At 35.4% G+C, this 18,347-nt stretch overlaps 2 protein-coding genes and 2 non-coding genes across 4 annotated transcripts in view; 2 read left to right on the top strand and 2 right to left on the bottom strand.

The window, feature by feature from the left end:
• Positions 1-1,391, bottom strand: part of LOC125195110 — a 6,269-nt gene extending 4,878 nt beyond the window's left edge. The window contains exon 1 of the mRNA XM_048093307.1: positions 183-1,391. Within this exon, the coding sequence (XP_047949264.1) occupies positions 183-1,391 (1,209 nt within the window). The remainder of the gene's footprint in view (positions 1-182) is intronic.
• LOC125202867 lies at positions 898-1,004 on the top strand. The gene has a single exon (XR_007173205.1). It is a non-coding gene; the product is annotated as a small nucleolar RNA R71 (small nucleolar RNA).
• Positions 1,392-3,842: 2,451 nt separating the features above from the next.
• Positions 3,843-3,947, top strand: LOC125202952. Its single transcript, XR_007173277.1, has one exon. It is a non-coding gene; the product is annotated as a U6 spliceosomal RNA (small nuclear RNA).
• Positions 3,948-4,884: 937 nt separating this feature from the next.
• On the bottom strand, positions 4,885-6,237 carry LOC125202768 (expansin-A4-like). The gene is made up of 3 exons (XM_048101231.1): positions 6,060-6,237; positions 5,519-5,831; positions 4,885-5,429 (listed from the first exon to the last, which is right to left on the bottom strand). Exons 1-3 carry the CDS (start codon positions 6,202-6,204, stop codon positions 5,126-5,128), a joined length of 762 nt encoding a protein of 253 aa, XP_047957188.1. The 5' UTR covers positions 6,205-6,237; the 3' UTR covers positions 4,885-5,125.
• Between the last annotated feature and the right edge of the window lie 12,110 nt (positions 6,238-18,347).

The following is an 18,347-nucleotide window of genomic DNA, read 5'->3' on the forward strand; positions in this document are numbered from 1 at the left end:
TTGTGAGCCTAACAACTTGTCCGCCCCTGCGTGCAAGATGTTTGGGCCACTATGTACCACTTGCTCTCCAAGTCTCTCTAGCTCTTTCCCACTTCTCAATGTGACTGCTTTGCATTGCTCATTAACCTTTGGGTTCGTTATCGTGGTGCTTGGAATAGTTCCTTGGGGTCTGGTTTGACAACCGTTGCAAGTTGACCTATCATCATCTCCAAATTCTTCATTGTGGCATCGATGTGGCCAAACTTCTCATTCACTTTTTCCTTGAATTGATCATTCTCCTTTTGATTCTTGATCATGAAGGAGTAGATCTGCGCAACTTGATCATCACTAGATGGCTTCGTCTCAAAACTCGGAGATTGAGTGTTGTTTCTCCATTGGTTGCCAGAAGCGTTACTAGGACCAGCTTGATTCCAGTTTCCTTGTTGAGGCCTCCAGTTTTGTTGATTGGTATATTGAGCTCCTTGGTTGAAACCTTGACGATTGTTGCCAATGTAGTTCACATCCTCCACTGGTGCTCCTTGCAAACTAGGACATTGATCTGTATAATGTCCTCCTTGACACACTCCACACTTCATCATAGGCGCAACTTGGGGTTGAGGAGTCAACTGCATAGATTTGACAGCATTCGTCATCGACGAAATTTGAGTACTAAAGTCAGCCATTTGAGCTTCTATAGCTGACACTCTTTCCGACTCCTTAGTAGCACCAAATGTATCTCCCGCGGCCATCTTCCTTGGATTATGCCAATTCCTCTGATTGTTCGCTAATCTTTGAAATAGCGCTCTCACCTCATCATGGGTCAAATCGTCCAAGTTCCCACTCGAACCTGCAGTAACCAACCCTGTGCCTTCATGATTAAGTCCCTTGTAGAACTTCAAAAGATCATGCCCCGGAGCTAGACCATGACTTGGGCATTTCCTTAGCAAGTCTGTAAATCTCTTCCAAGCTTCGGCAAATGACTCATCATACTTTTGCCGGAATGAAGTGATCTCCTCTCTCAACTTCTCTATCTTCATTGGAGAATTGTACTCCAAGAGAAACTTCGACTTCAACTCCTCAAATGTTGCTATGTTGTAGCCCGGTAGTGAGTCATACCATTCCCTTGCTTTCTCTCTCAATGAGAAAGGAAATAAGGCCCTCTTAATCCGATGATGCTCTACATTTGGAGGTCTATGAGAGTTCGTCAATTCATAAAAGGCATTCAAATGACTCATCGGATCTTCTTCATCTCGACCATGGAAAAGATTTCCACCATTCACCAAACTAATGTAGTGAGGTGGGATGTTGACATTGTCATGTGCATAGGCAAACTCCCCCGGGTAATCAACTCCCGATCTAAGGATGTCGCCAAACCTTCCCATGGGTGGAGCATTGTTATCGTCTTCAGCCATTTCGGTGCCTGACTCTGTCCCACAACTACTTTCTGAACTTGACTCGAAGAGTGGGTTACTTCTAACTGGACTCTGATAGTCCGGATAAATCTCAATCTCTGAACCTCTCGGCCCTCTCTTTCTTTGATAACAGAGTAATCCAAACGGTGGTGTACCCTGTGATCTTGTGTGCATTCACAACTTTTTTTTTTTTTTTAATTACCTAAACCTGCACAACAGAAAAGAAACCAAGCACATACACAAAATATATTTCACTACTACCGAAAGCGAGACCTCTCGACAACTTCGGGGTAAGTTCCTATAAAACGTGTGTGCTTTAGTGAAAACTAAATAATCCTAATCACTAAACTAAGAATTAAAAAGATATCACCTAATATAAACACTCCTTCGTCTTCAAGTCCAGACGTGGTAGATGGCTATCACCCCCAAGAACACGAAGTGTGTGCCTAAACAAAACAAAACAAAAGATCAAATAAAATAAAACAAAAATAAAACTACTAAGTATTAAACAACCTATTGCCTCCCCGGCAACGGCGCCAAAACTTGATGCGTATTTTAGAGTATCCAATTCAGTTCACACAAGATATCAAGTTTAATTAATTAACTCTAATAATACTACGATACTGCAAGATTACAGCGTCGTTAGTAGTATTTCAAGTGTCGATCCACAGGGAGGTAGAAGATTGTTTAAAACTTAAAAACTTAAAAAGATGTAGCATAAAGATTTGATTTTTGATTTCTGAAAGTTAAAGACAAAATAAAACTACAAGTTAACTAAAGAAAGACTATTCAAATGAGAAAATATGTCACTCCAAGTTACTCACTAGGCTTGTATTGTTCTATACCTTTATCAACGAAACATATAAAGGGATTAAATCATCAACCTAATCACATACACTGAACATGTACACGATGAGTAGTTCACAATTAGCTGAACACATAACCTATGAACCAATCTTCGATGTCTATAAACTCATGCGGAAGCGCTAGAGAAATAAACATCTACTATAATCACCTACTTAATCCACTATCAAATTATCCTCTGAACAATTCTAATTCGATAGCATACCAACAATAAATCATTCCTAAACTACGTTAAAGAGACAATAGCAAAGGAAAGAACAACACTACATTATTAGCCAAAAACATAGTGTATAAACATTAAGCACATTGTTGGTAACAAACATATGAGTTCAAAGGTGTAGAAACATCCATACAAAGCCTAGATTATAACTTGGAGCAACATAGAGAGCTTAGCCTAAACACATGGTGGAATTTGCAACAAAAACCATAGGAACACATGCTCTCGTTGAGTGGAATTGGGATATGGAGACGGATCGTCGGAATGTTGGCCGGAATTTCTTCCTTTTCTTCTTCCTCCTCTCTTTCTCTCTTTTCCTCTCCCTTTTCTCGTGTCTGAATATGTCTGAATGTCTTCCAAAACCGCCCCGGAAACCAATTTGAAACCTAAAATTCGGCAGTTTTCGAGAAAAACGCCCGACCGGGCAAAATGGTGCCAACCCGGGCGTTTTTTATGCCAACCCGGGCGTTTCCACTGTCCCCGGGCGTTTTTAATGCTGAAAACGCCCGACCCGGGCGTTTTTGCCGGTTTTGACTGCTTCGCGCAACCTTCGTCAAATGGCCATAACTTCTTCATCCGAGCTCCGATTGAGGCGTGTAATATACCCACGCGAAGCTATTTCAAAGAAGAAGATAATTGTGGTAAGATAAAAGAATTTGGACACCATCTTGATAGGCAACAAACAGTTTCAATCAGACCCTACTCCAATGTACATCTATCAACTAATATATAATAATCAAACCTTAAAGATCAATTGATAGATGATTTAAATATACAAAATAGGAGAAAACTTGGAGTATAATTAGTATAATTTGATTCACATCACCGGGCTTTTATTAATTTTGCTAGGCCCAGCCCAGCCTAGGCCCACGTTGCCATATGGGCCCGGCTGGGCCGGCTTGGGCTGGACTGTTTAAATTTTTTATTTATGTATTTTAAAGATATGCCAAATATATTATATGCAAAAAAAAACATTTAACTTGTATTTATATCTCATTTACACTAAATCTAAACTTAAATAATGTGTTTAAGTTCATTTACTGACTTTATATACACATCATTTTTCATGTTCTTTATTCTATTTAAAAGGTAGGGGCATAACTAGATGAAGAAACATTAATGTTAGTTTTGCTAGTAGATTATGACATATGAGTTGATATTGTATTTTAAAACTACAAGTATATGAACTAACTAACAAATTTAAAGAGTTCTGTAATTATTTATTAAATATTAAAGTTTTAATATTTAATATACTTAAAGATAAATTCAGAACCATCTTTTTTACATCTTGGATAAATTAGATGTAGTTAAGATTGAATGTTACATTCATTATTTTGTTGGAAACTTGTGTAGATATTAGACTATTACTATTTGAGTCCATTCGGAGAATCCAACAAATTGGAACTATATAGAATAAATTAGCATGTCTCATGCACAAGATGACATGCATAAATAGGGAAATTAATACTCCCTTCGTCCCACAAGAATATGCACTTTCTAATTTTAGAAAGTCTATTCTCTCTAATGGGGTGGGACTCATTTTCCACTAACAATACTTTAATTACTTTTTCTCTCTACCTCTCTCTTACTTTACCAATTTAAATTAAATCCGTGTGCATATTCTTTGGAAACGGATAGAGTATTATTAGTGGTTAATCACCTAATACATTTTAAAAAAACTAATGATTTAAGGTGGGCTTGGACGGGCATGGGCTGAGCTCCGGATGGTCTTGGGCCTCGGCCGGGCCTGGGTTTACAAAATGACCCAATTGGAGCCCATCTCAACTAAGGAGCCCAGCACAGGTCCGCTTCGTTTCACTGGTGTGCCGGGTCTGGGCGTGGAGCTTGATAGGGCGTGTGGGCATGTCCTCCTGGGAGGCTTTGAGAGGTCAGAAATCAGCATTTTTGTTTGATTTTCCAGTTACAAGGGAACTAATTCAGGTTTACAGTATATAATCTATCAAATGGTTGATGTCTACCCTTCAAAACCAATTGGATCTTTCCAAATTCGTTTTACATTTTAAATTTGATTATACTTCGTGGTCCAAACTTTTAGCCCATTATAAATATACCATCTCATACCATAAGTTGAATAATTTTTTCACTCAAATGCATTAACTATTTTCATTAAATTTCATATTAAACTTACTCTTAGACGCGTGGAGAGTAGCTAGTACATTAAAAAATTTGCATTTTTTTTATCAAAAAATGAGACTAGAATTGAGATTCACCATAGAGAATACCCAATTTAACATATGTGAGAATTTAACATCTCAAATTAGTAAATTACCAACTACTCGTATCAACTAGTCATTGGTAGTAGTAATATTAGAATCGAGTAATCGACAACGCATATTGGCTTTTACAGTGAAACACGTTGATAAAGTTTGTGTGCATGTGATTGCATATTAATTAATCAATAAACAACTCCAATTTATATTTTTATTTATATATGAATAATAGTAGAGACAGAATGGCAACATCCCTTGAAAAAGAGAGACGCAATTAAGGCCAAGCGGGTACTAACAACTCAAGATACCTCTGCTTGAACCTCTCTATGCATACCAATCATAAACACAATGTTCACGAAATACATACATTTTATATCATCAATTTATATCATCCTAGCTTAAAATTGCGATCTAAATCACCATTAAAATTGAGAGCCTTGGAAGGTCTGTCCAAACTGCCAATTTGCGGGTACAACGTTGTTCGCAGTGACGGTTCTACCATCACTGGCCGTGACGCGGAAGGAGAGGGATTGACCATTGAGATACGAATTGGCTTGCCAGTTTTGGCCAAAATTCCTCGACATTGTTTGCCACCCGGTTTTCGAGCCTTTGACTGATAGCGCATGGACATCCCCTGCCCCCGCGACGTTGCTGATTAGAACCAAGTTGAAGTACGCGTGACCATTGATTGTGAACCTAATCCCCCCTTTCTTCACACAAGCCACTCTGCATCAATTTTTATACTAGAAATTAAATTACTTATGTCAGAGCAATATATTTTTTTTAATTAATAAAATGAAGTATTTTTGAGAGACCTTCTGTAGGATACCGGCACGATGCCAGCGCGGTACTTGGCGATTTGGAGGAAGGCGGGCTGTGCCATGTCGAAATGTTGGAGGGGCGGGTTGCACCAGCCGCCGTTGTTGTTAGGGAGGCCGTAGTTGGGGGGGCAGAAGTTGGTGGCAGTGATTTTGACCGTGCCGGGCAAGCACGACCGGGAGTCGCCTGTGCACCGCATTTCGTAGCATGCACCGCACGTGAGGCCGTTGTTGAAGAGGGCTGTGCTCAATGCGGCCGTGTTGGTGCCGTACCCTTGGCTATACATGTTACCGTACCCACATGCCCCACCTGTATATAGTAACTAACTAAGAGACAATTTGATAGGAAAGATAAATAAATAAAATTATAATAAGAACACACATTTTAGATCAGATCACTCCAAGATAAAAAGAGTTATCTACCTTACTCAACACCCCTAAGAATGTTATTAAGTAGTACACTCGGTTAAAATCGTACACAACGTAAGATGTTTTTATGAATAATGATATGATAATGAGAAATGAGTGAGTAACGTACCCATGGTACCGGAAGCATCGGCGCCGCCATAGAAGGTGGCATGAGCATTTTGCCAGCCTCCAAAATCAGCTCTAGCAACACTCAATCCAAGAACGTGTAGAGCGAAGATAGAAATAGTAGCAAGAGAAACTAAGTTGGCAACCATGTTTGATTGATGTTTTTTTAAGATAGATAGAGGCTTGATGAATGAAGTGGGGATAAAAGGGCAAAGTAGGAGGTATTTATAGAACTAAAACACTTAATTTCAAACAATGATTGCGAAAATAGAAAATAGAAAAGGTTAAGGGAGACAGGATGGTGATAACAGCCGGCCACGAGGGGGTTTCTATGTGGTTTATGATATATTAAGTATTTTTATTTTTATTTGCTGTTTTATTTATTTTTTTATTGTTGGGCAGCCAAATTGTGAACATTTTTTAGATTGTAGGACCCCTCTTGCACATGGACACAGCATCTTTATGTATTGTATGGAATTTCTCATTTTCTTATATTAATGTGTTCATAAAAAGGACTATTTATTATTTATAAGTCAAGATTTATTAAACAACTATTCGCAATATATTTGGCCTTTTGTGATTTGTTTTGTAGTATGTACAACGCTCATACTTATTGGGGCCGAGTAATAGTCCTAAACCACAAACAAAAGTTATTATCCATCAAATCAAATAAAAGAACATAACTCTTGCCTAGCCAAAAAGAATCAACATATAATCAAACGGAAGAAGCAATAAAACCATGAGATCAAGTACACAGAGAGAGAGGGTGTGAGGGTTTTTCTATACCTGCCGAAACTCACATTAGTATGATATTCCATTTTAAGCTAAGCCCTTACCATTTTATTTTTGGGAGTATACTGCTTAAAAGATCTTATATTAATAAAGTTAGGTAATATATATTACTTGCAACTTTACTTATTTTTTGACGTAAATTATGATTTTGATTTACACTCCAATAGAGGGAAAACTGAGAAATATCGATTCCTTACATCCTCTTATGTGAAGCAATTCCTCAGTCGATGACGGCTTGAAAAAGGAAAATTGGGGCACCAACTTCTAATCTACAAAACGAGTTTTCAATATGAAATCGATCCAAACAATGAAACAAACAATATTGACGTAAAAATAAAATAACGGGACAAAAATATGTAAGGTGATTTATTACATTATGTAAATAAAACGGTAATAGTACTAGCTAGGTAATTGCAAATGGGCATCTTTCTTCTTAATGACACTGATTTACTCTAATCACGTAATTAACGTGATTTATATGTGTGGCAGAAAGCGGCGAAATGAATGCGCCTCGACACGACAAATGCATAAATGAATTTTCTATTAACTTTGGCCGATATTAATGTTACTTAGTTAGCAGACTGCTTATGTTTTCAACTCAATTATTCTAGTCTTTCACGTTAACTTGTATTCACTAAATGACAAGCTCCAAACATTAAATTCAGAAAAAATATTATACTCCATGTATATGTAGAGAGAGTGTGTTGATTATTAGTATAAGCATAAAAAAATTATAGTGGGAACATGAAACTAAATTGATTAACATCAATACATTTTAGTATTATTACTGTAGTCTGTAGATATATATCTTATTCGTTCACTCAATTAATCGATTCAACTTTAATTAAGAATGTTTTTATTTAATTATTTCTATATGACTATGACTGAAATCATTCAAATTTATAAGTAGACGTCCTTTGTCGTATGCATGATCATACCTTGCTTTGTATCTTTTGTTAATTTTATGAGAGATTGGGATTTCAATTTAAATATTTTTGTTATTTCAACTAAAATTTAAATGAAAAAAAAAATTGTCATATATGTGAATACATTATCTTTTTTCTCATTTTAGTAGTGTAAAATTTTAGATAACAAAGGGAGAGTTAGATGGGATGGATCATGGCAAAGTAAAAAAAATTCTATTTCCACCGAAAGTTAGTTTACAAAAAGCTACTTTATGTTAATTTCTTTATCATGTGTGTTAAAACAGCAAGTAAATATATATTGTGTGTTTTCTTATCATTTTCCTTAATAGTACCATGTTACAACGTACAACCTACAGTATTTTGTAGTATAGGTTATGCTTAAATATGTGAAGTAGGTCTCATAGACAGAACAAATTATGTGTTTGGTTTTGTTGGATGTTGGTTGGGTTACAAATGAGATGTTCGTGTGTAATTTCATAAGTTCATTCGCATTCCTGTCTCTTAACCGTCTCATCTCTTCACTATTCATGAGTCCCACTATACTTTTCACTCCATCTTTTAAATAAGAGACATCACCTACATTCCTTCATCTTTTAACCATCTCATCCCTTAACTATTCATTTAATTTCATTTTTTATTTTTATTTCCAACAAATTCAATTAATATTTCATTGAAATATTAAATTAATACTAATAATTCATTAAATCATTAAAAACCACGAAAATTACAACATCCGAAAATACGAAAAATACATAATTGAAATCCTATGGAGTATTTTTATTTTTAATTTTTGATTTTTATTACAATATTGAAAAATAAAAAAATTGAAAATTACAATATTTTTATTTATTTTTTATTTTCGAATTTTCCTGAATTTTTTAAAAAAAAATTAATTTTTTTTTCAAACGGATATAAACGATGCCCACTCGCGGGCCGGCGAATGGGCGTCACGCACGAACCGGAGATGCCACGTCGCCAAGGCGCGTGGTGAGCTGTCTTGTGAGACGCCTCTCCAGGACGAGCCAAGCGACGAGATGGAGACGAGATTGGAGGCCGCATCGCCGTCTCTATGCAGTCTCATCTCTCCGAGTTGAGATCGAGACCGCTAAGAGATCCGCTGCAGATGTCCTTAGAGAGCTTCCACGAATTCACTTTTAAGATTTAACTAATACTAGTAGTTATACGTACTTGTTTCTATATAGGCACATTTATAAATTATAATCTCATGCAATAATTTAGAACTATATATCGCATTATATCTTCTGTTGCCCACAATATGATATACTTTTTGTAATATTATAAGTTAAAAAATTATTTATTATTTGGCACAATTTGTGTTACGTCTATATAATTTGTTGTTATGTTGATCTACGTTCAATAATGATGATATGATAATTCATAGTTATACTCAATTTTTTATAACCGTGAATGAAATGCTTCAAATTTCAATTATTTAACTATCCACTAAATCAAATATATTAAAATTATTTAAATGAATAATAGTAGTATCATGTGATACTCAATTTGCATTTGACTTCTTAACTATTCCCTCCATCCCCCATAATAAATATCATACTTTCCTTTTTAGTTTATCTCATTGTCATATTTCTTTTTTATTTTTTCTCTCACCACTTAACACACAAAATAACATCTCTTAAAATCTCGTGACATCTCCTAAGCGTAACATCTACTATAAGACGGAGTAACAGTTTTAGGCCACAAAAGCACATTCGAATATATTGTGCCTAGATACTTTAATTGAACTTTATTGGGTAAAAAAGTTGAGTAATCGACATGAAGGATTAAGAGGGATTAGCAAGTCATTGTCGTTAATGACGATAAGCAAAAGTCAATCTATACGGCGGCTGTCTCATACAAAAACAGCTCATGCGCATAAGATTAATTAACATGCTAAAAATAAATTTCATCCCAATTTATTTATGATAACAATAATTGTTACGTTAAGGGCATTTCACAATAAGGCCCCAAAATCATTAGTATTGGTGCGGCTGTGGTTGCCGCTGTTTCTCTGGCCTTATTAGTTATTCTATGCTGTTTCAGTTACGGTTGGAATTAATTTTTTTAGTTTAAATTGTATTGCTATTTTAATTTATGTTATTTATTTTTAAATTGAAAATTAAAATAACAAAATACTATGAATTAAAATACTGACGTGATAGAGGAATATAGATGTCTGATTTTTTAGGTGATTTTTGGGGTGTTATTATGGATGCCCAAATTATTAGGAGATTAGTATATTTCATTTTGTACAAACATTTAATTCAAAAGAAATCGTTGGCATTCGAAATCATAATCTTTTGAATCTGATCGTAAGATTTCGAGCTATTCTGACAGTTGTTCTTTTTACGCACTAATATTATTCATTTTGTTTGTATCGGATTGTGATAATTTGATCATTCAAATGATATAAAGATCTGAATTTATTTCTGTAATGGTATATATGTCAGGTATATTTGAACTTAAAAAAGGAGAATTTTATTTTGTCTGTATTGATCATAAATTGAACATGTTGAAGCCCTCGTAGCTTTTTTTGTGAGAAAATTATAAACGAAACCAAAAATCAAATAAAATTGCATATGATTGTGTGACAACACATCACTTATGAAGATTTCTGAAGATGCGATTCCCTCATAATGAAACAACTCAAAATCAGATCTAAATATCATTCACATGGACGACATTCAGTTTCTACATTATTTCTATCAAATAATTGCAAATAATTTCTAAAAAACGAAAAATATAAAATTTCCTCTGTAAGTACCCATCATAGTAGTATATGATTCAACCGATCTGTTCCTTGTGTACATTTTCCATAAAGGTGGCCTTTTTGTCCAATTCAAGTAACCACTAGTTTAACTACTCAATCCGTCCACTAAAAACTGCCTCATTTGTGGACAGCAAATATTTTAATTAGAAACAAGAGAGAATGTAAAAAATGTAGGTAAGTAAGAGAGATATGGAGAAAAGTAGGTGAAGTACGATAGAGGAGAAAAAATGGATAAAGTATGAGAAAGAAAGTTTCTATTTTTAGAAATGAAACTATTTTTTTTTACATTCTAAAATGGCAAAATGAGACTATTTTTTATGAATGGAGAAAGTATAATGCATATAATTCATGTCATCATCTAATGACGGCAAAATACAAATTAGGACATAAATATGGATCAAAATTTATACTAGACATAGCATCTTGAGCATATAATCAGAATAACTAGAGAATTTACTTTTTTATAGTTTGTTTTTCATGATTGGTCGATTCCTGCATGTAGGGGTGTCGAAACGGGTAGAGGGTATCGGGAAACCCTCAACCCGACCCGCTACCCGGCGGGTAGCGGGTATCCACTACCCGACGACAATGGGAAACGGGGCGGGATCGGGTAGTTTGTTTTAAATTTTTGCGGGTATGGGTATACTCGCTACCCGCGCGGGTATACCCGCTAGACCCGATAATACCCGTTATTTTTAGGATAAAGGTTTTCAAATATTTTATTTTAGTTAATTAGTTTCAAATCTATATATACTCCCCAATGATACACTTTATTTCCAATTATTTGGTGAAAGTAAAATTTTTATTAGTTTAGTGTCTTTAGATTAGAGATTTAAAATATTTACACTTTTATTAGTTGAAGTTATTTATATTGGACTTTTTATGAAAGTGAATTATTTTAGATTTTATATTAAACTTTTGAATGGTGATTTAATTTTGGACATGCTTGACGTTTCTATCATATTTGTTTTTTTGAAATTTGGATTGCATTATATTTCATACGTAATCATATTATATTTAAGAGATGAGAAATTACCATATTTGTGCATAGTTAAAAATTATGCAAATACAACAAAGTAAAAGAAAATACAAATCTAAAATCATAGTGTAGCAACTAGCAACAATCCCAAAATTCATTCTAGAATTTCAATGTACATAAAATTATTGTATTAGATGACTAGCATTAATGATAAGCGAAAACTAAAAGCATAATACAATTGAATAATAGTCCTTAATACACAATTCAAATTATGCCTACGGGTTTGGGTACCCGCAACTGCGGGTTTGGGTACCCGCAACTGCGGGTTTGGGATACCTGATGCGGGTATGGGTTACCCATTTAACTATACGGGTCGGGATTGAGTAGTATAATATTGATGTTTTTGGGTACGGGTACCCGCAAAATCGGGTTTGGGTACCGCGTTTCGACACCCCTACCTGCATGGTGAATTTATTACTTTCGTTATCTATATGCACAGTGCCCGATGCAGAAACAATTCTCGATACGCAGTTCAATCATAAAAAGTTGGGATATTGGTCTCTAAAACCATGAACTTTGAGCAAATTTTGGTATTTCCCACGAACTTTAAAATTGGTCTAAAAAATCATAAACTTCACATTTTGTTTGTTATTTCCCATGACATGTCAATCATCATATCTAACCAACTTCGGTGCATTTTTTTATTCTATTTGGCACTACTAAATCAACGTAATTTTCAATGTAGCATTTTATCCTACTTATCACGAACTTAAAAAGTGATCTAAAATATCATAAATTTTTCACGGTTGCCCATGTATAATAAGATTTTTGCTAAAGATATCTTATTTGGGCTGCCATGGGAAATAACAAACAAAAGGTAAAGTTTGTAATTTTTTAGACCAATTTTAAAGTTCATGGGAAATACCAAAATTTGATCAAAGTTCATGATTTTAGAGACCAATATCTCTAAAAAGTTAGAAAATTTTTTAGACCAATTTTAAAGTTCGTGGGAAATACCAAAATTTGATCAAAGTTCATGATTTAGGGAAATTGGTCTCTAATATCATGAACTTTGCACAAATTCTGGTTTTTCCCATGAACTTTCAAATTAGTACCATAAATCATGAATTTTCATATCTGTTTGGTATTTCCCCAACCCGACCCGAACCCTATTTTTCCGGTAACCTTATGCCAGCGTGTACAATCGGAAAATCTACGTGGACTCTATTTGAAACGACGTCGTTCCACCTCCAAATCTATAATTGAAACATTTTTTATATATTATTTCACAGCATCGTTTGTATCTCACCTCCCGCAAATTTTCGTTCTCTGAATCTGCAATTAACCTCTCAATTGCAACTTTTATCAGGGATCTTCGTCGATTTCGGACTCCATTTGGGTAATCTCGACTGTACACTTGAATAGTTTTCATTTTTTGTGAATTTCTTGTTCTTTTCTTCGAATTAATTTTCAAAATCAAAACCTTTGCTTTCTTCAAATCAACAATGGAGGCTGCTCAGATTGTGTTCCCTGCTCCACGTATTTTAACTGTTGTTTGGGACAAGTTTCTGCTTAGAATTGTTTGTTGGTGTAACTTGGTTTATTGCCTGAATAATCATTTTGTGCTCCATAAATATGCTTTCTGTAAGTAGACATTTCTAACGAAAAGTTACTAAATGGATTCAAAATGCATTTTATTTGTGAAAGAAGGTTGCCGATTTCACCATTTCAAATATTTACATAAATTGTTTCTATATCTTAACTGCATTTTCCAATTGTAGTTGCTTGTACTGATTATGGTAGTTCTAATGCCACTGCTGCTGCTACATAAAAAAGAAGGAGCTGGTTTTTATGGTTCTTGGTTGTATCTCATTTTTCCAACAAATATTTATGAAATTTGTTTACTTTATTGCCAGAAAGGTTGCAGCAAATGAATCGAATGAAAGTGATGAAGAGTCAAAAGGAAGCATTATGGTATGATGTGCTTCCTTGAGATATAATACTGCTTGCTAGCACTTGCAGGGAAAAAAGACGAGGACGGGGACGTGCCAGCAAAACTGCAGAGAGAGAAATCCTAAGACACGAGATTGAGCAACTTGTGTTCGTTTCAATTTATCCTACAGAAGGGACCTGTTACTATCCATCTTATTTGTCTCAAAATAAAATGTATCATTCCTTGGGGTTCTAATTTGACCTCAGAAATTTTTTTCATTGTAAATTCTGAATCATATTCCGAAGAAATGCAGATATTCTATTAAAATCGCCTTTTGTTGGGTTTCTCTATCAGTGTATATAATTCATTCACATTCATGTCCATCTTGTACTTGTAAAGATCTGTATTTCTTAGTTGTATTTATGTCCTAAGTTATGGTGAGCGTCATGTTTCCACAACAGAATACTCAGTTTGGCCTCAACTACACTGCATTGAAACTATGATTGCTTGCCTAAAGAGTTCTACAACAGAATACTCAGTTTGGCCTCAACTACACTGCATTGAAACTATGATTGCTTGCCTAAAGAGTAAAGAGAACACACAGCAGTCATCTTTTCTCCCTAACACAAAAGCATTCAAATACAACCAATGTCATCTTGACCATAACAAAAGTTTTATATTGTCTCCACAACCAAATGTGTTCAATTCAGGGCAATACATCAAAATATGATCATTGAACATACATGTTCAAAGCTAACAAAATATCCCATCAAAAACCAAATGTTTTTTTCTCAAACTTGACTCTGTTGTGTTGCTAAACCAGATTGTGCTTCACCAGGTTGTACTTGTGCTTGTCGAACTTTTCGAGGCCGTCCTCTCTTTCCCTAATAAGAAGCAATATGAATATATTAAAATCAAACTCAAGTTCATAACACAAACTGCTCTATGAACAAACTGATCCATACATCAATAAACTAACCTTCTCTTTAGTTGGCTTTGGAACAAGATCGTTTTTGCATGATCTACTGTTGTGCCCTTGTTGAAGGCATTTTTGACAGGTCATAACACATATTTTGCGAAGCTTGTGTGGTCTCTTTGGATCAATTTCCATTGGGTCTTTTTTCCTCATTTTTTTTGGTCGACCCGGCATCTTCTTCACATGAGGTGGCATGATACGGTAGCCTTGTGCTACACCCCACATCTTGTCACCATTCAAAGGTGGAATGCCATATGCATAAGCCATTTTGTACTTCTCCACAGTGAAGTAGTCACTCACATAAGACTCAACCTTTTCGTTCAAGAAATTAATTACTGAACATGCATGCACACAAGGGATTCCAGTAATATCCCAAACTCTACACTCACAAGACCTTGAGGCTGGTGTTACCACAAACCTATTTTCATTTAAGCTCACTTCAAACTTACCACCCAATGCAGGCATAGTAACACAATATCGACTATTATACCTCAACTTCTCTACTTTTTTCCTGATTCTAGGACACAAGACATCAGTTTTCACACGTGCCTCATTCAATTTCTCATAATGCATCTTCATGAGTGAAGTTCTAATGTCTTCTAACATGTGTATGAGATGTTTACCTCTTGGAATCAAGACATACTTGTTAAAGCTTTCACACATATTATTCAAGATGGAATCACAACTTTGCATAGGAGTAATAAAAGCCTTACAAAATCTTGTGATGTTTCTTTCCATCAAATGAATATAAGCTTCAACATCTTCCTGTTCAAGTTCTTGGCATGCCTCATTGTATTGTTCCATGTAAGTACTCCTTACAATTTTCCAGAAAATGCTCTTTAGTTCTGGGCCTTTTGAGCCCTTGTGTGTCTTCTTCCAATTGCTATAAACATGCCTTGCACAATTTCTATGCTCGGCCATAGGAATAAAAGCCTTAACTGCATTCTCCAGCCCCTATAATTATAATAGAAATCAGTAACTACATCAATAAATTAGATTAATCAATAAAAAAAAAACAGTACATACCTAAAAAAAACAGTACATACCTTTTGTTGGTCACTAATGATGGTGATTCCAACACCTTCTCCAAGATTCAACTCTTGAGCCATTATACCTATGAACCATTTCCAGTTAACTTCGTTTTCCACTTGAACAACCGCCCATGCTATTGGGAACATTTGGTTGTTCCCATCACTTCCAATTGCTGAAAGTAATACACCCCCTAAATAAGTCTTCAAAAATGCACCATCCAGACCTATAACTCTCCTACAACCGCTCATGAAGCCCTTTCTCAACCCACTAAACCCTATATATATGCTCTTAAATACTGAACCAATTTCCACATCAATTTCAAATCTTCCTTCTTTATCTACCTTCATCAACTCAGATACGTAACTCCTAAGCTTTGCATAGTGGTCCTCCACAGAGCCCGTCAACAGCTCAATGATCTTTTTTTTCGCATTGTACAGCTTCCACTTCGATGCATCATGTGCATACCTCTGCACTAAGTCCCTCCTCAGCTCCTTAATAGTTGTATCAGGTTGAAGTCTGAATGTGTTCAGATACTTCTTAGCAATCCAATTGGATGTAACTAATTTGCTTTTCATATTCCTAGAGCATGTGTGGACATCGTGCAAATTTTTGATCTCAAAAGACCTATACTTATTGACCTTACTCGCATAACACTTCCACTTGCAAGGTTCTTTACAACCAGCATCCACTTGGTCCTTATTAACCCTTTTGAAGTGTATTTCCCAGCCATTCTCTATTGCATTGTCAGTCAAAGCATCCCTAACTTGATATCCATTCACAAATCTCATTCCAAGTGTCAACTTCAATGTTTTATGATCACATCTGGGATTATACACACACCTTCTACGTCTTTTTGTTAGCCCAGCACTTTCATCCTCCTCATCGGTGGAATCAGAGACGACATCATCATCAGATTCCTCATTATCTGACCCACCACGTTCAACTACAGCGCTGTTTTCTCCAAAATCACAAATAGCACCTGTAAACAACTCATTACTTATAACCCTAACATTTGCTTGTTTTAATTTCTCTCTTGCTTGTGTATACTCATCATCTGACACCAGCTCATCGTACATCTCATCATCCGTTTCATCTTCTTCATCACTAGATGGAATATAACTTATCTCATCATTTGACTCACCCTCCTCCTGCCCTGCTCCCTCATCCTGCCCTTGCCTATCTCTTGCTCCAGCACCCACTCCAAGATCTCCCACACTAAACTTCCCCACGCCAGGATCCCCTATAGTAAACTCCTCCACACCAGGATCCCCCACGGTAAGCTTCTTCATGCTAGGATCCCCCACAGTAAACTCCTCCATACTGGGATCCCCCACAGTAAACTCACCAACTCTAGGATCCTCCACGCCAGGCTTACCAACACCAGATTGTGTTCCATCAATAATATAAACATTCAAAATTCTTGTTCTAAGCTCAAGATGTGACAACATCACCATCACATCTTTGTCATCTCTAATGTCTACCATTTTTATAGACCTAGGTATCTTATATGTAAGTTTACTCCACTGATCATAGCCCAATTTCTTAACTTCATCAATTAAATCAAAATACCCAAATCTATCTTCATCAAAATCAACCTTAGGAGTTATATCTCCACCTACATATAACTCCAAGCCACCATTTTTTACAATAGACCCGCCATGATGAAAATGTATATCAAATTCAATCCTGCAATTTTGAATCAAAATTTCAGTCAACAACTAATTTGTGCAAACAATCAATCTGTAATCAAAATAATTTCTAGTCTAATTCAGGGGGTTTATATACCTATTTAAACTTCAAATACATGAATAAACTTGTTGATTCATTATAATACTCAACTTGTTAAGTTAATCGTGTAATCTTCCTATATGTGGGGACCAATATAAACACAAACAAACAAGGGGAGCTGAAAAAGTATTCACCACTACCAAGATGGAAAAAACGACAGAAATTAAAAAAAAAATTGTAATCAGGGGGACCCACCTCATTGACATTGAGGGCGGTGTTCTAGATCACAAGCTGGAATAAACAACTAAAATTGTTGTTGCTTTGTTCTTTAACCAATAATCCAAGAATCTTTCAAGAAATTTCCTAAAATGTGTTTCTAGGGTTTGTGAAAGAGAACAAGGTTTTGTGTTTTGATTCTGTAGCGTAGCGCAAGTGTGTGGTTTTTTATTAAATTTGTTTTGTTTTCTTTGTTTTTAGAGTTGTATTTTGACAAATAAAAATAGTATTGTGTTTAATATTCCACATAGATATGCCAATCTACATGCCACTTGTAAGAAATCTGCCAAATAGGATTCAAAATGCCACATAAGCTAGCCGGATTTTACTCCTGACCCGCCGTGGGAAATACCAAACCGATATGAAAGTTCATGATTTATGATACTAATTTGAAAGTTCATGGGAAAAACCAGAATTTGTGCAAAGTTCATGATTTATGATGCGATTACATCCATATAAAACACGACTGAAAATCAAGAAAACATGTGTCTAATATCAACCAGTTAGAGAGGTCAGAATCATACTATCATTTAAAGCTTGACATCTCACCAAACCAAAACAATAAATTCCGAAAAAATGGAAAATAAAATCTCCATGTTCAAAAAATATCTGCCCTGTTTCTGTCTGTATGCAATTTGCCACACAAGTCACTATTCAACTCTGCAAATTGCAATTGTGTGTTAACGATAAATGATTTATGCTTGCAGGACCAGTTCTTGATTAACCCTTTATTCATTTCTTGATACTTTGCCTTAAAAATCATCTCTCCCATATCCCATGATTTTAAACCAATCCTAGAACTAGATTATCTCAAAAATCTCTCTGTTTCTTGATATTTCTTGCAAGAAATGAAGCTCCAATG

Source organism: Salvia hispanica, chromosome 1 (assembly GCF_023119035.1).
Source record: "Salvia hispanica cultivar TCC Black 2014 chromosome 1, UniMelb_Shisp_WGS_1.0, whole genome shotgun sequence".
NCBI classification, from domain to species: domain Eukaryota; kingdom Viridiplantae; phylum Streptophyta; class Magnoliopsida; order Lamiales; family Lamiaceae; genus Salvia; species Salvia hispanica.

Coding starts and splice junctions, on each gene's coding strand:
- LOC125202768 (XM_048101231.1), bottom strand. CDS start 6,204: ATGGTTGCCAACTTAGTTTCTCTTGCTACTATTTCTATCTTCGCTCTA. Junction 5,832..6,059: donor CGATGCTTCCGGTACCATGG/GTACGTTACTCA, acceptor TACTATATACAG/GTGGGGCATGTGGGTACGGT. Junction 5,430..5,518: donor GTGCCGGTATCCTACAGAAG/GTCTCTCAAAAA, acceptor AAATTGATGCAG/AGTGGCTTGTGTGAAGAAAG.